Source organism: Pipra filicauda, unplaced genomic scaffold, assembly GCF_003945595.2.
Source record: "Pipra filicauda isolate LSUMZ 115617 unplaced genomic scaffold, ASM394559v2 scaffold94_size2452230_pilon, whole genome shotgun sequence".
Classification (NCBI taxonomy): domain Eukaryota; kingdom Metazoa; phylum Chordata; class Aves; order Passeriformes; family Pipridae; genus Pipra; species Pipra filicauda.
In genome coordinates this window covers 614,806-629,563 of record NW_024105142.1, presented here as the reverse complement: position 1 = coordinate 629,563, position 14,758 = coordinate 614,806, and the positions used below count along the sequence as shown (strand labels likewise).

Genomic DNA, 14,758 nt, shown 5'->3' with positions numbered 1-14,758 from the left:
ATTATTTTTTATATTCTTCATGCTCTGAGAACTGATGACTAAATGAATAGGTAGCCTTGTTTTTGAGAAGATGTGTGTAATAATCAAAGTATTGACAGTGAAGTTGTACCACAGGCACTGTTTGTGTTTCATATGCTGTTGCAACCTTTTGAAATGCTTTTTAGCCACATCAGTGGAAAATATTTCAGTTGTCAGTGGCACCTCTTAGGTTGTTCTTCATTTTGTTTTGGATTGTGGCAGTTAATACAGAAACCGCTGTGACACGAGTTTCAGTTGAGCATAGGAGATGTTTCTCAATGCTGAATTTCAGCATGCATTGTGTTGCTCAATGCATTTAGTGGGTTAAGTCTATTTAGGAGACAGCACAGGACTTTGCTGTATTAATTGTCATATGCAATACACTAAACAAAACAGGAGAAGAAAAGGAAATGCAGATATTTTCTCATTTGCTATGCTGTCTGAAAATATCATTATGTAAAACTTAAATATGGGATGCAGGTACAAACACCTTTGGGTAGGGACCACTTTTTGGAGATATTTATGATGAGCATTTCCCTTTTATTTTGTCTAGGAATAATGAAAAAATAATCATATGATAAACTAGGTTCTTTGTCTTAAAACAGTATAAAATTATTTCTTCCAGATCCTTGGTAGACTACATAGATTTTTAAAGTGTCACATAATGTACAGTTAAAGCTAGTGATTAGAACAAGAGAATTAGTCTGAAAACTCAAGTTGTGGTTAGTCTTATCAACTACTACCAAGGTACTTGTTTGCTCTATTACTTAAACATCTGTGGCTTTGAAGGAGTGAAGTAGTGCAAAACTGAAATTATTCACACTGAGTTGGACTTTTTGTCCTGGTGCAGTTATCTATTTCTTAAATCTTTTTTTTTTTTTTTTTGGATTTAAGATGAGGAAGAGATTTGAGAGCATATACTGATAATTTGCACAATTAATTTTCAAAGAAGAATGTACTAAAATAATTTTAGTTTTCCTACGTATAAATGTTCTCCGTTCTAGCTCATAGTTTGTTATTGTAGAACTGTATAACTAAAGCTTACATACCAGTGTAAAAGAACCCATTTTATAACCTATTGTCTCTAATGGGTTTCTGGATGACAGGACAGAGTGTGCTCTGAGTGAATTTGCTTGCTTAAAACTGGAAGGAGTGCTTGATACATCTGATAGTTGTACTGCTATTTAGAGGGATCTTGACAAGCTGGAGAAATGTACCAACAGGAATCTGATGAAGTTCAACAAATGGAAATGCAAAGTCCTGTGCCTAGAAAGCTTGCACCAGGACAGGCTGCCTGGCTGGAAAGCAGCTTTGCAGAAAAAGAGAGGCGGTGTTCAGCTGGACAGAAAGGGAAACAGAACTCAGAAATGTGCACTTGTGGCAAAGAAGGCCAACAGCACCCTGGGCTGCATTAGGAAAAGCATTGCCAGCTGGTTCAGGGAGGTTGTGAGGCACATCTGGGGTGCTGAGTCCAGTGTGGGGCTCCCCAGTACAACAGAGATATGGACATCCTGGAGCAAGTCCAGTGAAGGGCCACAAGGATAATGAAGGTACTGGACATCTCTTGTGACATGATGCTCCAGTCCCTTAATCGTTTTCATGGCTCCTTGTTGGATTCTCTCCAGTATGTCCATGTCCTGAGGAGCCCAGCATGGACACAGCACTCCAGGTGTGGCCTCAGCACCGAGCAGAGGGGAAGAGTCACCTCTCTCAGTCTGCTGGCAGTAATTTTTGTAGCCCAGATCAGCATTATCCTTGTTTGTGGCAAGGACATGTTGCTGGCTCGTGTAGATTCTCACACAATGTCCCATGATATGTCTTGCCTTTTGTTTTGAAATATCTGGTTATTACATCTTACTACCTTTTTCGTTATAAGGATAATGATTTTTTTCAGCTTAGTTGTTTGCTGCAGGTAGGCCAGGTAATGTTGTTTATAGGTAACATTGTTGAAATATTTTGCCACCATTACAAAAGTATATTAAGTAACAGTGCTCCTTATTATGAGTAAATGTATTGTATTATCTTTAGTGGAAGTATTCACAAAGGAAATCACTAATTAAACTATTAATAGACCTTTTGTAAAAGAAAGGTTTGTGCTATCTTTTTTAAAAAGACAGTGAATGTAGCATGATGACTCCTGTCTGTGGAAATATGCAACATATATTCTTGTAGAGATCTGTTGTTTTGTTTCAGCTTTTAGCTGAACACTACAGTTAATCTCTTAACTGAGGAATCTCAAAATCCTTTTTTCATGCAGTTATGCTTAGACTGGGTTATTTAGATTTGGAAACTTGGTGGTGATTGGGTGAGTTTGGATTTGTTTGTTGCTTGTATATTCAGTTAAGTTCTATGCAGTTAATAGAAAGCATTCAGTGGGAAGGGAAATAAGGGAACTCGACTGTTGGTTTTGTTATCTAGAATTAGAATATTATAGGATTGACAAGGACATTTTACATTAGTTGTTGATGCCAGCAGTCCTGCAATAGGTACCTTTATACAGCGTAATATTCTGTAAAGATTTTCAGTGAAGAAAGTGTATCTAACCTAGCAATGTTAATTATTTCTGAGGATTTTTCTCACTTTGATACTTAATCCTGTTGATACCTTTCTTCTTTACTGCCTCAGTGCTGGAATGAATTTGTCTCTTGGTCATTGAAAACAGCCTTCTCTATGTTTGCAAGCTGTTGTCTTGTCCTCCTTCCACCTTCTTAATTCCAATCCTTCGTTCTTTCTGTAGGTCATGTCTTCTAGATCTCTTATTTTCCTGGTCTCACAGGAGATTCTTCTTCAATTTATTATACTTTCGCAAATTTATGTTGGTGACTGTTCGTCTATAACAGGTCTATGTTGAATCAAAAAATATTTCTCCAGAAAATAGGACCACATTTCGTTATTCTATATTGGTTATATGGAGTAGATCCTGTGTACATGGGTGTGTTGGGGGGTGGGTGTGTGTATTTATGTGTATGTGTAAGAGTGGATAAGAGGATGGTGAGTTTTTATAACTGTTTTAAAAAATGTGTCTAAATATTCCTTAGAATGGAAAAGACTTGTTTCATTTGTTTGAGAAAATCCTGGAAACTGGAACTGAAACTCTCCACAGATCAGAATCTATAGTGGTTGGCTTTATTCCCTGACTTTTATGAATTCTAAGTTGCTTTTCTTTTTTTCTTTCTTTTTTTTTCCTCCCACTTTTCTGTGTAATTCACAGCTTTTGGAAATTAACTGGACTGGACTGACCAATCTTCTGGATGTTCCTGGCCTGAAGTGAGTATACCTAGAGCAGTGTTTGTTATATCTGCACCCTAGTAAACCCCAGAAAATCTGAAGACCATCAATTAAATCATATTTAGGTTAGATGACTCTGAGCAGTTATAATGTAGAATTATATGAAATTGCTCAATTTGCAGAAGGCAGTGATTTCACTACAAGTCAAAGTACATCAAAAGCATATCTAGTAGGCCTTGTTAACAATACTTTGAAAATACAATTTTTAATCTGCATTTTTAAGTGTTCTCAGCCTTTCCAGACTTCCAGAATTGTGTGAATTTCCTATCTGCCATGGCCTAGGACAGCAGAAAGACCAAGAGCCCTTTTTTCACACCAGTGGGTTCACAACATCTTGGCTCCTGGCTTTGTATGCCAATCCATCTCTGTTTGCTTCTGTAAAGGTAGTTAGAAATACCTTAAGACTGTACTCAAACTAAATAAACTTTCTAATCTCTTTAAGTGCCTACTTTTAGAGCTTTCAGTTTATTATGTGAAGATCAAATGGAGTAGCAGAAATATTGACCATATATAGCTGTAAAAAAATGCTTAGCTTATTTGGAGCTTTTCCTAATACCACATGATAAAACCCCAAAGAAGAAAGCATCAATAGAGGTGAAAACCAAGCTACTTTGAATCATGCAATCCTGATAAAGTTAAATCCATTAATATATTCATAATTATGAAGTTATAATAGATACCCAGGGGCTTTTTAATATGGAGACAATGGCTAAGGAGATAATGGTAGATCTGATACATGCCTGTATTTTGTGACTACCCCTTTTATTAGATCCCATACTCTCAAGAGTTGGCTGACTGCAGAATTATTTTTTATTGTTTAAAAACAGGGTTTGAATTTAGGTATTAAATTAATCCTTTAGAGCTCAATTTTGTGTGTGAAGCAGGTTTTTCTTTACTTAGACACGTGCAGCCATTGCATGGAATCCCAGTTGAACAGTTTCAAATTAGAACTTGCAATAAGTAGGTTAATGGCTGCAAGAATTGCTCATGTTTCAAACCTGCTTAAGGCTGCCTCTGAGGAAAGAGATTTTCTTCATGAGTGAGAGAAAATGGCTTCCAAAATACAGCTCCTGAGTAATAATTCGCTCTTTTGACATAACAGGACTAAATTTACATTTAGTACTTAAGCTTACTAAGCTCCTGAGATTCATATCCTGGTGTATATTTGCCTGACTGCAAACACAAAGCCTCAGATGTAAACAAAGTCTCGCTAAATAACTCAAGTTTATGGTTTCCAGAGCAACCAAACTTGGCCACACATGCACAAACTGGTGCCATCTAGATGTGGTATAGTTTCTATAGTAACTGTAACTGAGGTGACTCATGCTTTCTCTACTCTCTACCTTGCCAAGAGGTTTCTTTAGCGCTGTATTTGGTTTTCTTATCTGTATAGATAAGTTGAATATTTTGGTATGACAACTTGACATATTGTAGTTGTTATAAACAATGATGAACAAGAGATTGCTGCTGTCACAGGTACCTTTTTAGTGCTGCAGCTGTTGGCTCCACACTGAACTACTAATTCATAATCTGTTTGCAAATGTCTTCTACTAATTGAATTTCTGCATTTGCTGCTGGAAGCTTCCCTGTCAGCTGTTAACAACTTCCATTGCTCTTCCTATATGACTTCCCCAAGGAGAAAGATACAAAAGTGATTCATATTCCATCATTAGTATAGCTTAGAAGTGGAATTAAAATTTCCCTGTGAGGAGGAGCCAGGCTGTGAGAGTACTCAAGTGCTGTCAGGAGGGGATGTGGGTGAGGGGAGATGTTATGGTTGTTTGAGATACAGTAAAAACACTCTATGCAGTGAGAGATGTGCTGTGTCTGCAGTACAAATAAAGGCAGCACAGGAGAAATACATAGTTGCCTATTCTAAGATAAAAATTAGGTAGAGCTAAATATAGAGCAATGCAAAAGGGATGTAACTGCCAATTATTTTTCTGCAATGAAATTGAACTTTTGAAGACACAGTTTAATAAACTATATGAAACATTTCAGACTTCTTTCATGTTTATGAACTGAAGAAATAATTGTACTTAGAACGAATAACTAGAGTCTTATGATCTTAGGAAGCTGTTTATCAAAGATGCATCAACATAAGGGTTGAAATTGCTACATCTTTCTCTGTTGCTTGGTCAGTGTTTTGTCTCTGTTATCCATAGATCAGACCTCTTATTTTAAGTAACAGAACAATTAAAAGATTGTCATTTTTGCCTTGTATTCATGAAGAATGCTTGTATCTGGGAGCATTCCAATTGGCTAATACTAGATAAGTTTTAAACAGCTTGAAACCATCATGTTGTTTTGGAATTTATTTAATTCATTAGTTAGTTATGATCTTCAGTGTTCTTTTTCAGCTCCATGTTTTTGAAGACAGGATATCTGTGACCTCCTAGGAGTCCAGTTTCTCTGTGTAACACTTAGTGAAATTTCATTAATGCTGGCTCTTTTTCTCAGGTGTTTTAGTGAAATTCAAGCATTTATGTTGGGATAAAATTACGAGATTGACTTTGGAATCACAGAGGTGTGGTTTGGGCCTAGCATAAAGGATTGTGACTCCTCCCAGTGACTGGGCTGTGTTGTGCTTCTGGCTGTTTCTTTCTCTTCGTTGAGGAGACTTGCTGTAGCTCTATTTGAACATTAGTCAATGTCTGAACCTTTTGCTTGTCTAGAGTCCATTTATTTATGCCTGCAGCTAATTTTGTAATGTCTGCAATCTTAACTAAATACTAGAGAAGATAACCTTTCTTTAAAGTTGCCTCTCTTGCACTGCTCCTTTGCTTTCTCTGACCTAGGTCAGTTAGCTTTCTCCTTAAGGCACTGAGCATAAAGGCAGAACTTTCTCTTCTTTCCAGGTAGAGATACTAACAAAAGCAGGAACAAAACAAATTTATCTGATCTTTCCACTGAAGTTTTGAAGTATTTCGAAAAGTGTGCTTATTGCTTGTGAAGTTACCATTACCTCAGCCTTTTTTTCCCTTTTAATGTTAAGACTGGTTGAGATGTTAATCTTCAGTGTTTATGTCAACTCTAACAAAATAATGATTTCTATTTTCTTGGTTCACTTCAGAGAAAGTTTAGCACACATAAATTGAAAACTAGATGTTTAGCGAAATGGAACTGAAAAAGTTTGAAAAGCAACATGTTAAAATGATGGCTAAAGTAAGCTACTTTTCAGATAACACGATTATCTTCTGGTAGTTGTTGTCTTAAGAATTACTGAAACCATGAATTTCTAGGGTTCATGTAGAATGAAAATCTCTGTAAATATGATTGAATAAACTCTGCATGAAGGGAAGGAGAATGAAGACTCCTTCTGGGCAGATGTGAATTAACTCACAGAAGGGGAGAGGAAACATTTCCTCTGAGCAGTATCTTAACCTTATCCACTGTTGCTTCATTCTAGCCACAGGTCTGCACAGACCTGTCCATTGATCTTGATACAGCCTTGAGCTCCTTTTGTTCCTGTTGTACAGGATACCATTAAAAAGTCATCCAATGTTCTATCAAGTATGATAGTTCATCTGGATTTACAATGGAAGTGAATAGCCAAGGCTGTGCAGGTTGCAAATCTCTGGCATGAAAGATCAGTGTGCATTTCTAATGGACGGGATTGTATTAAATGGGTTCCTTCTGGTACCCTTCTCTAGCATAATGGTTATTGCTCACCACAAATTTTCCTTCTGAAATGAAAATGTAGTATGTATTTCACACTGCAGCACTTTTGGTTTTATGTGCTACCTCCTGAGTCAGAGCTACTCCCAGCTGCAGATTCAGTCTTAGGAAAACTTCACAAGGTGCTTACACACAAGTGCTTCATCCAAAAAATGTTCTAAGTTATCAAACATTATCTGCATCTTGATTTCACGAAGACTAAAAAGGGAATCGTGAAGTGTATTTAGGAGGAGTAATCATTCATCCCTGAAGCAGCTCCACCAGCTTTAGCGAGACTGCACCTGCAGTTCAGAGTATCTCAAGTGTTTTTATCATTTTCTCTCTGAACCTTTGCACAGACTCCTGAAATCTTCTGGGATACTTGTGTTCCATGGTGCATTGTAGCACTCCAGTTCTGCCTGTGGCCCATGTAGGCACCGTGAGGAAACAGTGCTGTTGGTCTGACAGGGAACTGATTTGTTGTCAGTTCAGACCCAAACTGGGTGAACTTGTAGCTTAGGAAATTGTTCTCCTTTCTGTGTTTGTAGAAGGGTGTGGGTTTAGGTTTTTAAATGATTCATTACCAGTGTGATTACACTGCCACTCCCTTTTCACAGAACAAAACCTGTTTTGCTTCCCTAGGCTACATTTTACTCAGCCACGAGTTTTTTTTCAGTGTGTCTCTGGTCTAAATGACGGTCCTCCCAGCTCAAAAGGACAATTGGTTTCATAACAATACAGGAATGGGTAGCCAAACTTCCAGGGACGGTTAAATCATTATTTAAATTCAAAAGTAAATTAACAGTTACCATCTGCTCGGTTATATGCAATGTAAGCAGGAAAACTTATGCAATAGCCTTTTACCCTGGCTGGTTTTAAAAGCTGGTGGTGAGGGGGGAATTGGGCTGTGACGTGGAAATGGAAACTTTTTATTCATCCCTGTGGCTTCTGCTATTTAGTGTCAGCTGCTTCCACCTGGTGGCCATTTGGGCAAGAATCCTTTACTTAAAAAAAAGGTATTTAAAAACCAGATGTGTTTTCTTCCCCCCCAGAAAGGCAAATATTTTCTCCATTTCGGTTTTTAAGTAGCAAAAGGATTCTATTGGTGTGACATAACATCTTTCATTCTGATGAAGTAACTGAGGATTCTTTTCTCCAACAGTGGCTTATCAGATACAATAATATTGGATATAATATCCAACTACTTGGTCCTTCCAAATAGAATCACAGTCCCCCTTGTCAGTGAAGTGCAGATTGCTCAACTGCGGTTTCCTATACCAAAGGTAAGCATGTTTCTGTTAATACTAACAATTTGGCATTTAGTTTTTTCTGCAGTAGTAACTGTTAAGGACACATGTGTGAATTTCTAAATGTGGTTACTGCAGTAGTACAAGTTATTGTGAATCCAGTCACTGAAAAGAAGTGATTTAATTTATAAGCAATTTCTGTGGAGTTAATATTTCATAAGAACAACAAGAAAGATTTTTTTTTTCTCTTTTGCTAGAATCTTAAACTGTGTAGACTAAAAATTAAGTAGCATATGGTTTATATTATCACTGTAAACTATTGTTAGTGTGCTTCACTTAAAAGTTGTTACTATTTGTTGCTACTCACTTCCAATAGCATGGTATTTCTTGGTATAACTGCCATGTTTCTGATGGTTGATGACAGTTTTTCTTTCCAGGAATCTCTTGAGTGCTAGGTCTATTGTGTGTTGGGATCATCATTGATATCCCTCTATTTACAGTTTGTCCAAACTAAGTTTCATGTTAAGGAAATCGCAATGGAAATTATAAAACATCCATTACATAAATTGTGATGACATGGAAGCTTTCACATTACTACATAGACCCATCTTTTCCTTTTTCAGGGTGTTCTAAGGATACACTTTATTGAAGCTCAGGATCTGGAGGGGAAAGATACTTACCTAAAAGGGATTGTCAAAGGAAAGTCAGATCCTTATGGAATCATCCGTGTGGGCAACCAGATTTTCCAAAGCAAGGTCATCAAAGAAAACCTCAATCCAAAATGGAATGAAGTTTATGAGGTATAACCAATAAAAATACCATGTTGTACATTCTGTAAAGTTGTCCTCTAAAGTTTCTTTTGTTAAAGAAGATACAATGGGAATGTCCTCAAGGAGCTAAAAAAGCCCAGAGTTCTGTAACAAAAAACAGAAATTCCCCATTGATATATATATAATTTTGGTTTTTTGTCTAAACTAAGCACCAGTAATTCTGAAAAGCAGTTTAGGCTTTTAGAGCCAACATTAGTAAATCTCATCAGAAAAACATTAGCAAATCTCATCTCTCTGTGCTCCTTAAATTGCATTTTTTTAAAGCATTTACTTATTGATCTATGTTATTACACAAAGGCACTGCAGTTCACTGTTTTACTGTTACTGTGCCATTTGACCAACTTTTTAGTTTAGTTTAACCCTGACAATGCCATCTCACTGTGCTTCCAGGCTTTAGTGTATGAACATCCAGGACAGGAACTAGAGATTGAGCTCTTTGATGAAGACCCAGATAAAGATGACTTCCTGGGAAGGTAAATGTTATGGAGAATATGTTAGTGGGTGTTGAAAAGAGATGAAATATTGTAATGTAGTCTTTTTATTATTTTTATTTTATTGCACTTGTGGTTTTGCTATATAACTATTTATTAATCAATTATCTTTTCAAAACTATGGCAGTAAGTAGTTCCCTAATTACTTCATGTATATAAATATATTTATATTAAAATATACTTGTGTATATATATACATATCTATATGTTTATGTCTTTTTAAAAAAATAAGGTAAGTATTGTGGGTTCCCAGAATTGTGCCCTGGCTGTTTAATGTTTGTCAGCTAACACTAAGTCTTAATTATTTCTTCAGGCAAAGTTCATACAGTTTTATAACTGTGTATATTCTTCATCATCATAGCTTTTAAATGACTGTCTCTAGTTTATTTTTCTCTTAGAGCTGATCTTAACTATTTGATTAAAGAAAAAAATTTTCTGTAATGCTTTTGCAAACATGAGTCACTCTTAGATTCCACAGGCCACAGGTGTTTACCCATAAACATCTCAGGGTTTCAGTCACCTTCTTTCTCCAGTAATTTGTCACCTTTATTTCTTGCAGAGTTTTGGAGCTTCCCATTGTTGCTTTCCATACAGAGTAGAACTCCCTTATCTTTCCAGCTCCTTCTCTCTTAACAGGAGCAACAGTACCTACTTCTCATTAAAATAAAGAAGTAGGTAGTACAAAGGCTTCTTTTCTTTGCACTTCCCTAATCTTACACTGAGGTGGTGGTGGGGGAAGTGATATAATGTATACATCAGTACTAATAAAATAAAAAGCCAGACAAATGCTCATGCACTGGCATGCAGTTGTCTGCCCTGTTTAATTTTTAGCAGATTCATTCCCTGGTACATTTTTAGCTTGTGTGAACCAGCGCTCTCCCAGACACTGCCAGAGCATGAATTTGGTCACAGAATATATGTCCAGGTGCTGTTTGCAGAGGGTAGTTTGGACATGGTCTCTGTTTTGAGATTTTGGTCATATATATGTGAGCCATATTGTGTCATTGCTCTTGTAGCTACAAACTGGGCTCTAGCATAGGCGTATTTTCTGTTACCCTGCACTCTTCTTTGTTCAGCCATTTCATTCCCTACTTCTCTTTCTCTTAGGGGCTAAAAGAATAGTATTCTGCTCTTTTGATCTCAGTGGAAGCCTGGATACTCAGCAAGCACAGGGGGAGCTGACTTCTGTATTAGATCTTTTGTTTCTTAGCTAAAACACTACTCTTTTTTTCCCCTTTTTTCTAGTTTGATGATAGATTTAATTGAAGTTGAAAAGGAGCGTCTTCTAGATGAGGTAAGTTCAGTAAGTTTTGGTTTAAAAAGATCCATATGTTATATATGTAGTTGTTCTTCCATTATTTTTTTCCTGAGTATTGTTCCTATATGTGCAAAAATAACCTTAATGGTATAGAAATAGATCCCCTGATGATCAGTACAGTGGTTTAAGAAATATCTGAACTGGTGACATCTGGAAAATAATGCCATTTTTCGACTGTCTTGGGGTTTTAAGGTTGCTACTATGTAAATGTAAAAAATAGTAACACATATTTGATCAGAGTTTTTTCTTGCAAGAGAGTAGTTAATTACCCAGTTTAACTATTATTAGACTTAGCAGACTAAATTTTGTCCTATATGTAAGAGAAGTTTTTATGGTAACGTTATGCAGGGTTTGTATTCCCAGAACACCTTTATAGAACTTAAAGAATTCTCTTGGTATTTTAAAGACGCTTTTACTATATAACAGAGTTACATAGTTAGGTTTGTCTGGCTGTTTTTGTTATGTTATTTTTGTTATTTGTGTTGTAATATTTTTTGTGATTTTTGAACAATGAATCAGATTTTTTCAGTTTATGCAGACTTCAGCTCTAAGAGATGTCTAGTAGAGCTTAGTGTTTCCTAAATGTCCTGAAGAACCAATTGCATTCATATATTTGTTTGGTGTCAAAGTATTTCACATTACTTTGCTTGATTTTCAGTGGTTTACTTTGGATGAAGTGTCCAAAGGCAAGTTGCATTTAAAACTGGAATGGCTCACATTGATGCCAACTGCTGACAATCTAGACAAGGTATTAAAGGAACACATTACTTTCATTCTAATCTTAATCATTGTGGGGTGATTTTATAGTGATTTTTTGTTTGTTAATTACATAAGTAATTTAATTCTCTAGCTGTTGTGCAATCGGATAAACCTGTAACTTTATTCCAAGCTATCTGTCTACAAAAATCTCAAACCATTCATAACTGTCAATGTACTATTGGGACTATAACGTGACATGGGATTTTAAAATGCTTTTGTCATTCTATTCTTTTCTCTTAATGCCATTGTTTGAGAATAACAACTAACATTTCATTAGCCCAGGATATAAAGCTGGATATGATACTGTAATCTGTCCAATCTAAAAAAAATAATTAGGAAATGTGGTGGAAATTTCCATAAAAATGGAAATAAAAATCTAATAAAAATCCCATAAAAATCTATACGAGTCTTGAAAACTTACTTTTTGTGTCACAGGGTGAATTTGTGAACGTTTGTGTTTCAGGAGGTGCCTTTAAAATATTTTTCAGAAATGAGAGACAGGAATAGCAGTACTTGATTTTCAGAAAGGCTTACAGTGTGCTTTTGGTTTAGGTGCTAACAAGCATTAGAGCTGACAAAGACCAAGCCAATGATGGGCTTTCATCTGCATTGCTTATCCTCTACTTGGACTCGGCAAGAAATCTGCCCGTAAGTTCCATTCTGCTGGACACCCTTTTGTCATGGATATCTCTTGAGTACTTCCAGCATGTCCTGCTTGGTGGTATGACACACTGCTTTACTAACACACATTATGCCATGGATTTTTACTTTCTCTTCTTTCAAAACGTGTATTGTAAGGTCCACTTTTTTAGTAGGATAGTATTATAGCTATCTATTGGTTAAAACATTACTCTTTAATCAGTGTGATTTTTCTTTAAAGAATGCTCCTTTCCTGGACTTGAAAGGCTGCATGTTTTTATTACACAGTGTTTTCTATAAATAATATGGGATTAGCATGAGGAATTTTAAGGAACTAGCTGGGAAAAACCCACTTCCTTGAGTTCAGGTAAACTTGCTTGCTTTGGCTTAGGGTATTGCTGGAGATTTGAAGGTACTGAAGTCCTCATCATGAAATGAATACTGTGCAGTTGATGTTACAGTGGCAGAACACTTGGAGGAGATTGCTATCAGATTGTTGTTTGCAGACTTGTTTATTTGTTTGTGCAAAACATTAAAAAAAAAAGGATTCTGTCACTCTAGGGATTATCCTATGGGACTGTAAAATAGCTTGTTTTGGAATTTATTTCAGGTTAGTAAAGTAATGTTCCTGGTTGTAACTGATAGCAATATTAAAGTAAACCCTGCTATAAAGAGATATGTGAAGCTTACCATTGAGTTTTGCTGTTTTTCAGCATTACTATTAGAGGAGAAGTTCTGGAAGTGATAACTGAAATACTGACAAGGGAATATAGTTTTCAAGCCTTGGATATTTTTGCATGCATTTTGCAAATTTATCTGCTCAATTTTAAGTTAAAATGCTGCATCAGGGTGGTAACAAATCAAACCTTAATAGCCCAAACAATTTACATCACTGACTAGTGATTACATGGTTGTTCCAGGGTGTATAGAGCACAGTTTGGAATTAGTATTTCTGAGCTATCTTAAAAGCTAAAAAAAGACTCATTTGGAATAGATCCCCCCATTATCTTTTTAACCTCACTGTACTGAATTCAGGCAAACTCTGGAACTTAGCAGAAAAAGAAAATAATTACTCCAGTAGAGAGGAAGCAGTAGTAGAATAGAATTATGGTGTGCTTAGCATCAGTTTCAGAATAGTGCAGCACCCAGAAAGTCTGTCTGCTGTCTCTTTTATGCACTAGATCAATTGATCAGATGTCTGTATTTTCTTGTTCTACTTCTGAATAAACAAATTGAATATATTTCTTAAAATAAACTAAAGCCTCTTACTTAAATGATTCAGAGTTCTCTCATCCACAATTTCCAATCCTTTCCATACAATTCTGCTTCTCTATATTAGATTAACTTCCCCAGCAAATACTCAGAGGCTTTGACATAAGTTAATTTTTTACCTTCCTGCTTTAAACAAGCATTCTCTAACATTGTCTCTAAAGTAGACAATCTAAACTCTAGGGCACAGAAAGGGGAAGTTCATTTCACAAAGCTGACCAGTTAGGAAATTTGGAAACAGGATCCCAAATTTCTTATTGCTGCATCTGATGTTCTGTCTAGAGAACAAGACTGCCTGGGTGGGTTGAGAATGTAGGTCATAATGCAGGACCTCTTTAACCTTCTTATTTTTTACTTGCTCTACCAGCTCAGAAAAGTACAAATGACTCCATATTTAACTTCAAGTCATTTTCTTTCCAGTATTATAAAGAATATAATAGAAAGTAACGTACAAGTTTACAACAATAAAATAATATGATACTGTGTTAAATTAAAGTTTTCCAAAACCAGGTACAAAAAGGCTTCACAGTTAGGTGGGGGGAAATACCATGGGAAGGCTTCTTCATGCAGGAGAACTGAAAAGATTCCTGTACATTCTATAAAGACAATTTCATGGAGCTGCTACGTAAACTGCAGTGAATTATAGTAAATACAGCTTTTTTATGTCCACAGGATTCTAATATGGAACAATATTTACAACTTAAACATGAAAGTCTGCTAGTTTCTCATGTTTTGTTCATATTCAGTGATAAGGGTTATATAGAATAATAACAAAAAATCACTTTCTTAGATTGCTTGTATTTATGGGGAAGAGAAAATTCAAAGAGAATGAAGAAGGGTCAGAAAGAACTGACCCTTATTAATAGTTTGGAAGACTTTTGTGCACAAATTTAATGTTATAGCTGAAATGTTTTCTAGATGAATAAGTACTTTTAATTACCTTGAAAATTGCTTTAAGTTAATGCTTATCACTAGTACATTTTAGATCATGTCTTCAGCCTTTTTTGATTTTTACAGTGCTGAGTTACCCCAACACAGGCATTTCTTTTGCACGGGTGCATCATAGTTGTGAGTTTCCGAGACACTGGGATGGTTTATCTGAAAAGGAAATAGAAATGGTGTAGAAGGCTGTTCTCTTAAATTTACTTAGTTGGATCTGCCATATAAATCTGAACTACCAGGAGTGAACTTGGAAAGTGGGTTAATATATTTGAATAATTAATAAAAAATAAAATTCAAAAA

The 14,758-nt window shown here is 35.9% G+C and overlaps 1 protein-coding gene across 3 annotated transcripts in view; it reads left to right on the top strand.

The window, feature by feature from the left end:
- ESYT2 (extended synaptotagmin 2) overlaps positions 1–14,758 on the top strand; it is a 78,682-nt gene that overhangs the window by 45,258 nt on the left and 18,666 nt on the right. For all 3 annotated transcript variants that reach the window (XM_027720749.2, XM_027720748.2, XM_027720746.2), the window contains exons 7-13: positions 3,230–3,285; positions 8,126–8,246; positions 8,834–9,010; positions 9,431–9,513; positions 10,777–10,825; positions 11,508–11,597; positions 12,161–12,256. In XM_027720749.2, coding sequence (XP_027576550.2) covers positions 3,230–3,285; positions 8,126–8,246; positions 8,834–9,010; positions 9,431–9,513; positions 10,777–10,825; positions 11,508–11,597; positions 12,161–12,256 — 672 coding nt within the window. The remainder of the gene's footprint in view (positions 1–3,229; positions 3,286–8,125; positions 8,247–8,833; positions 9,011–9,430; positions 9,514–10,776; positions 10,826–11,507; positions 11,598–12,160; positions 12,257–14,758) is intronic.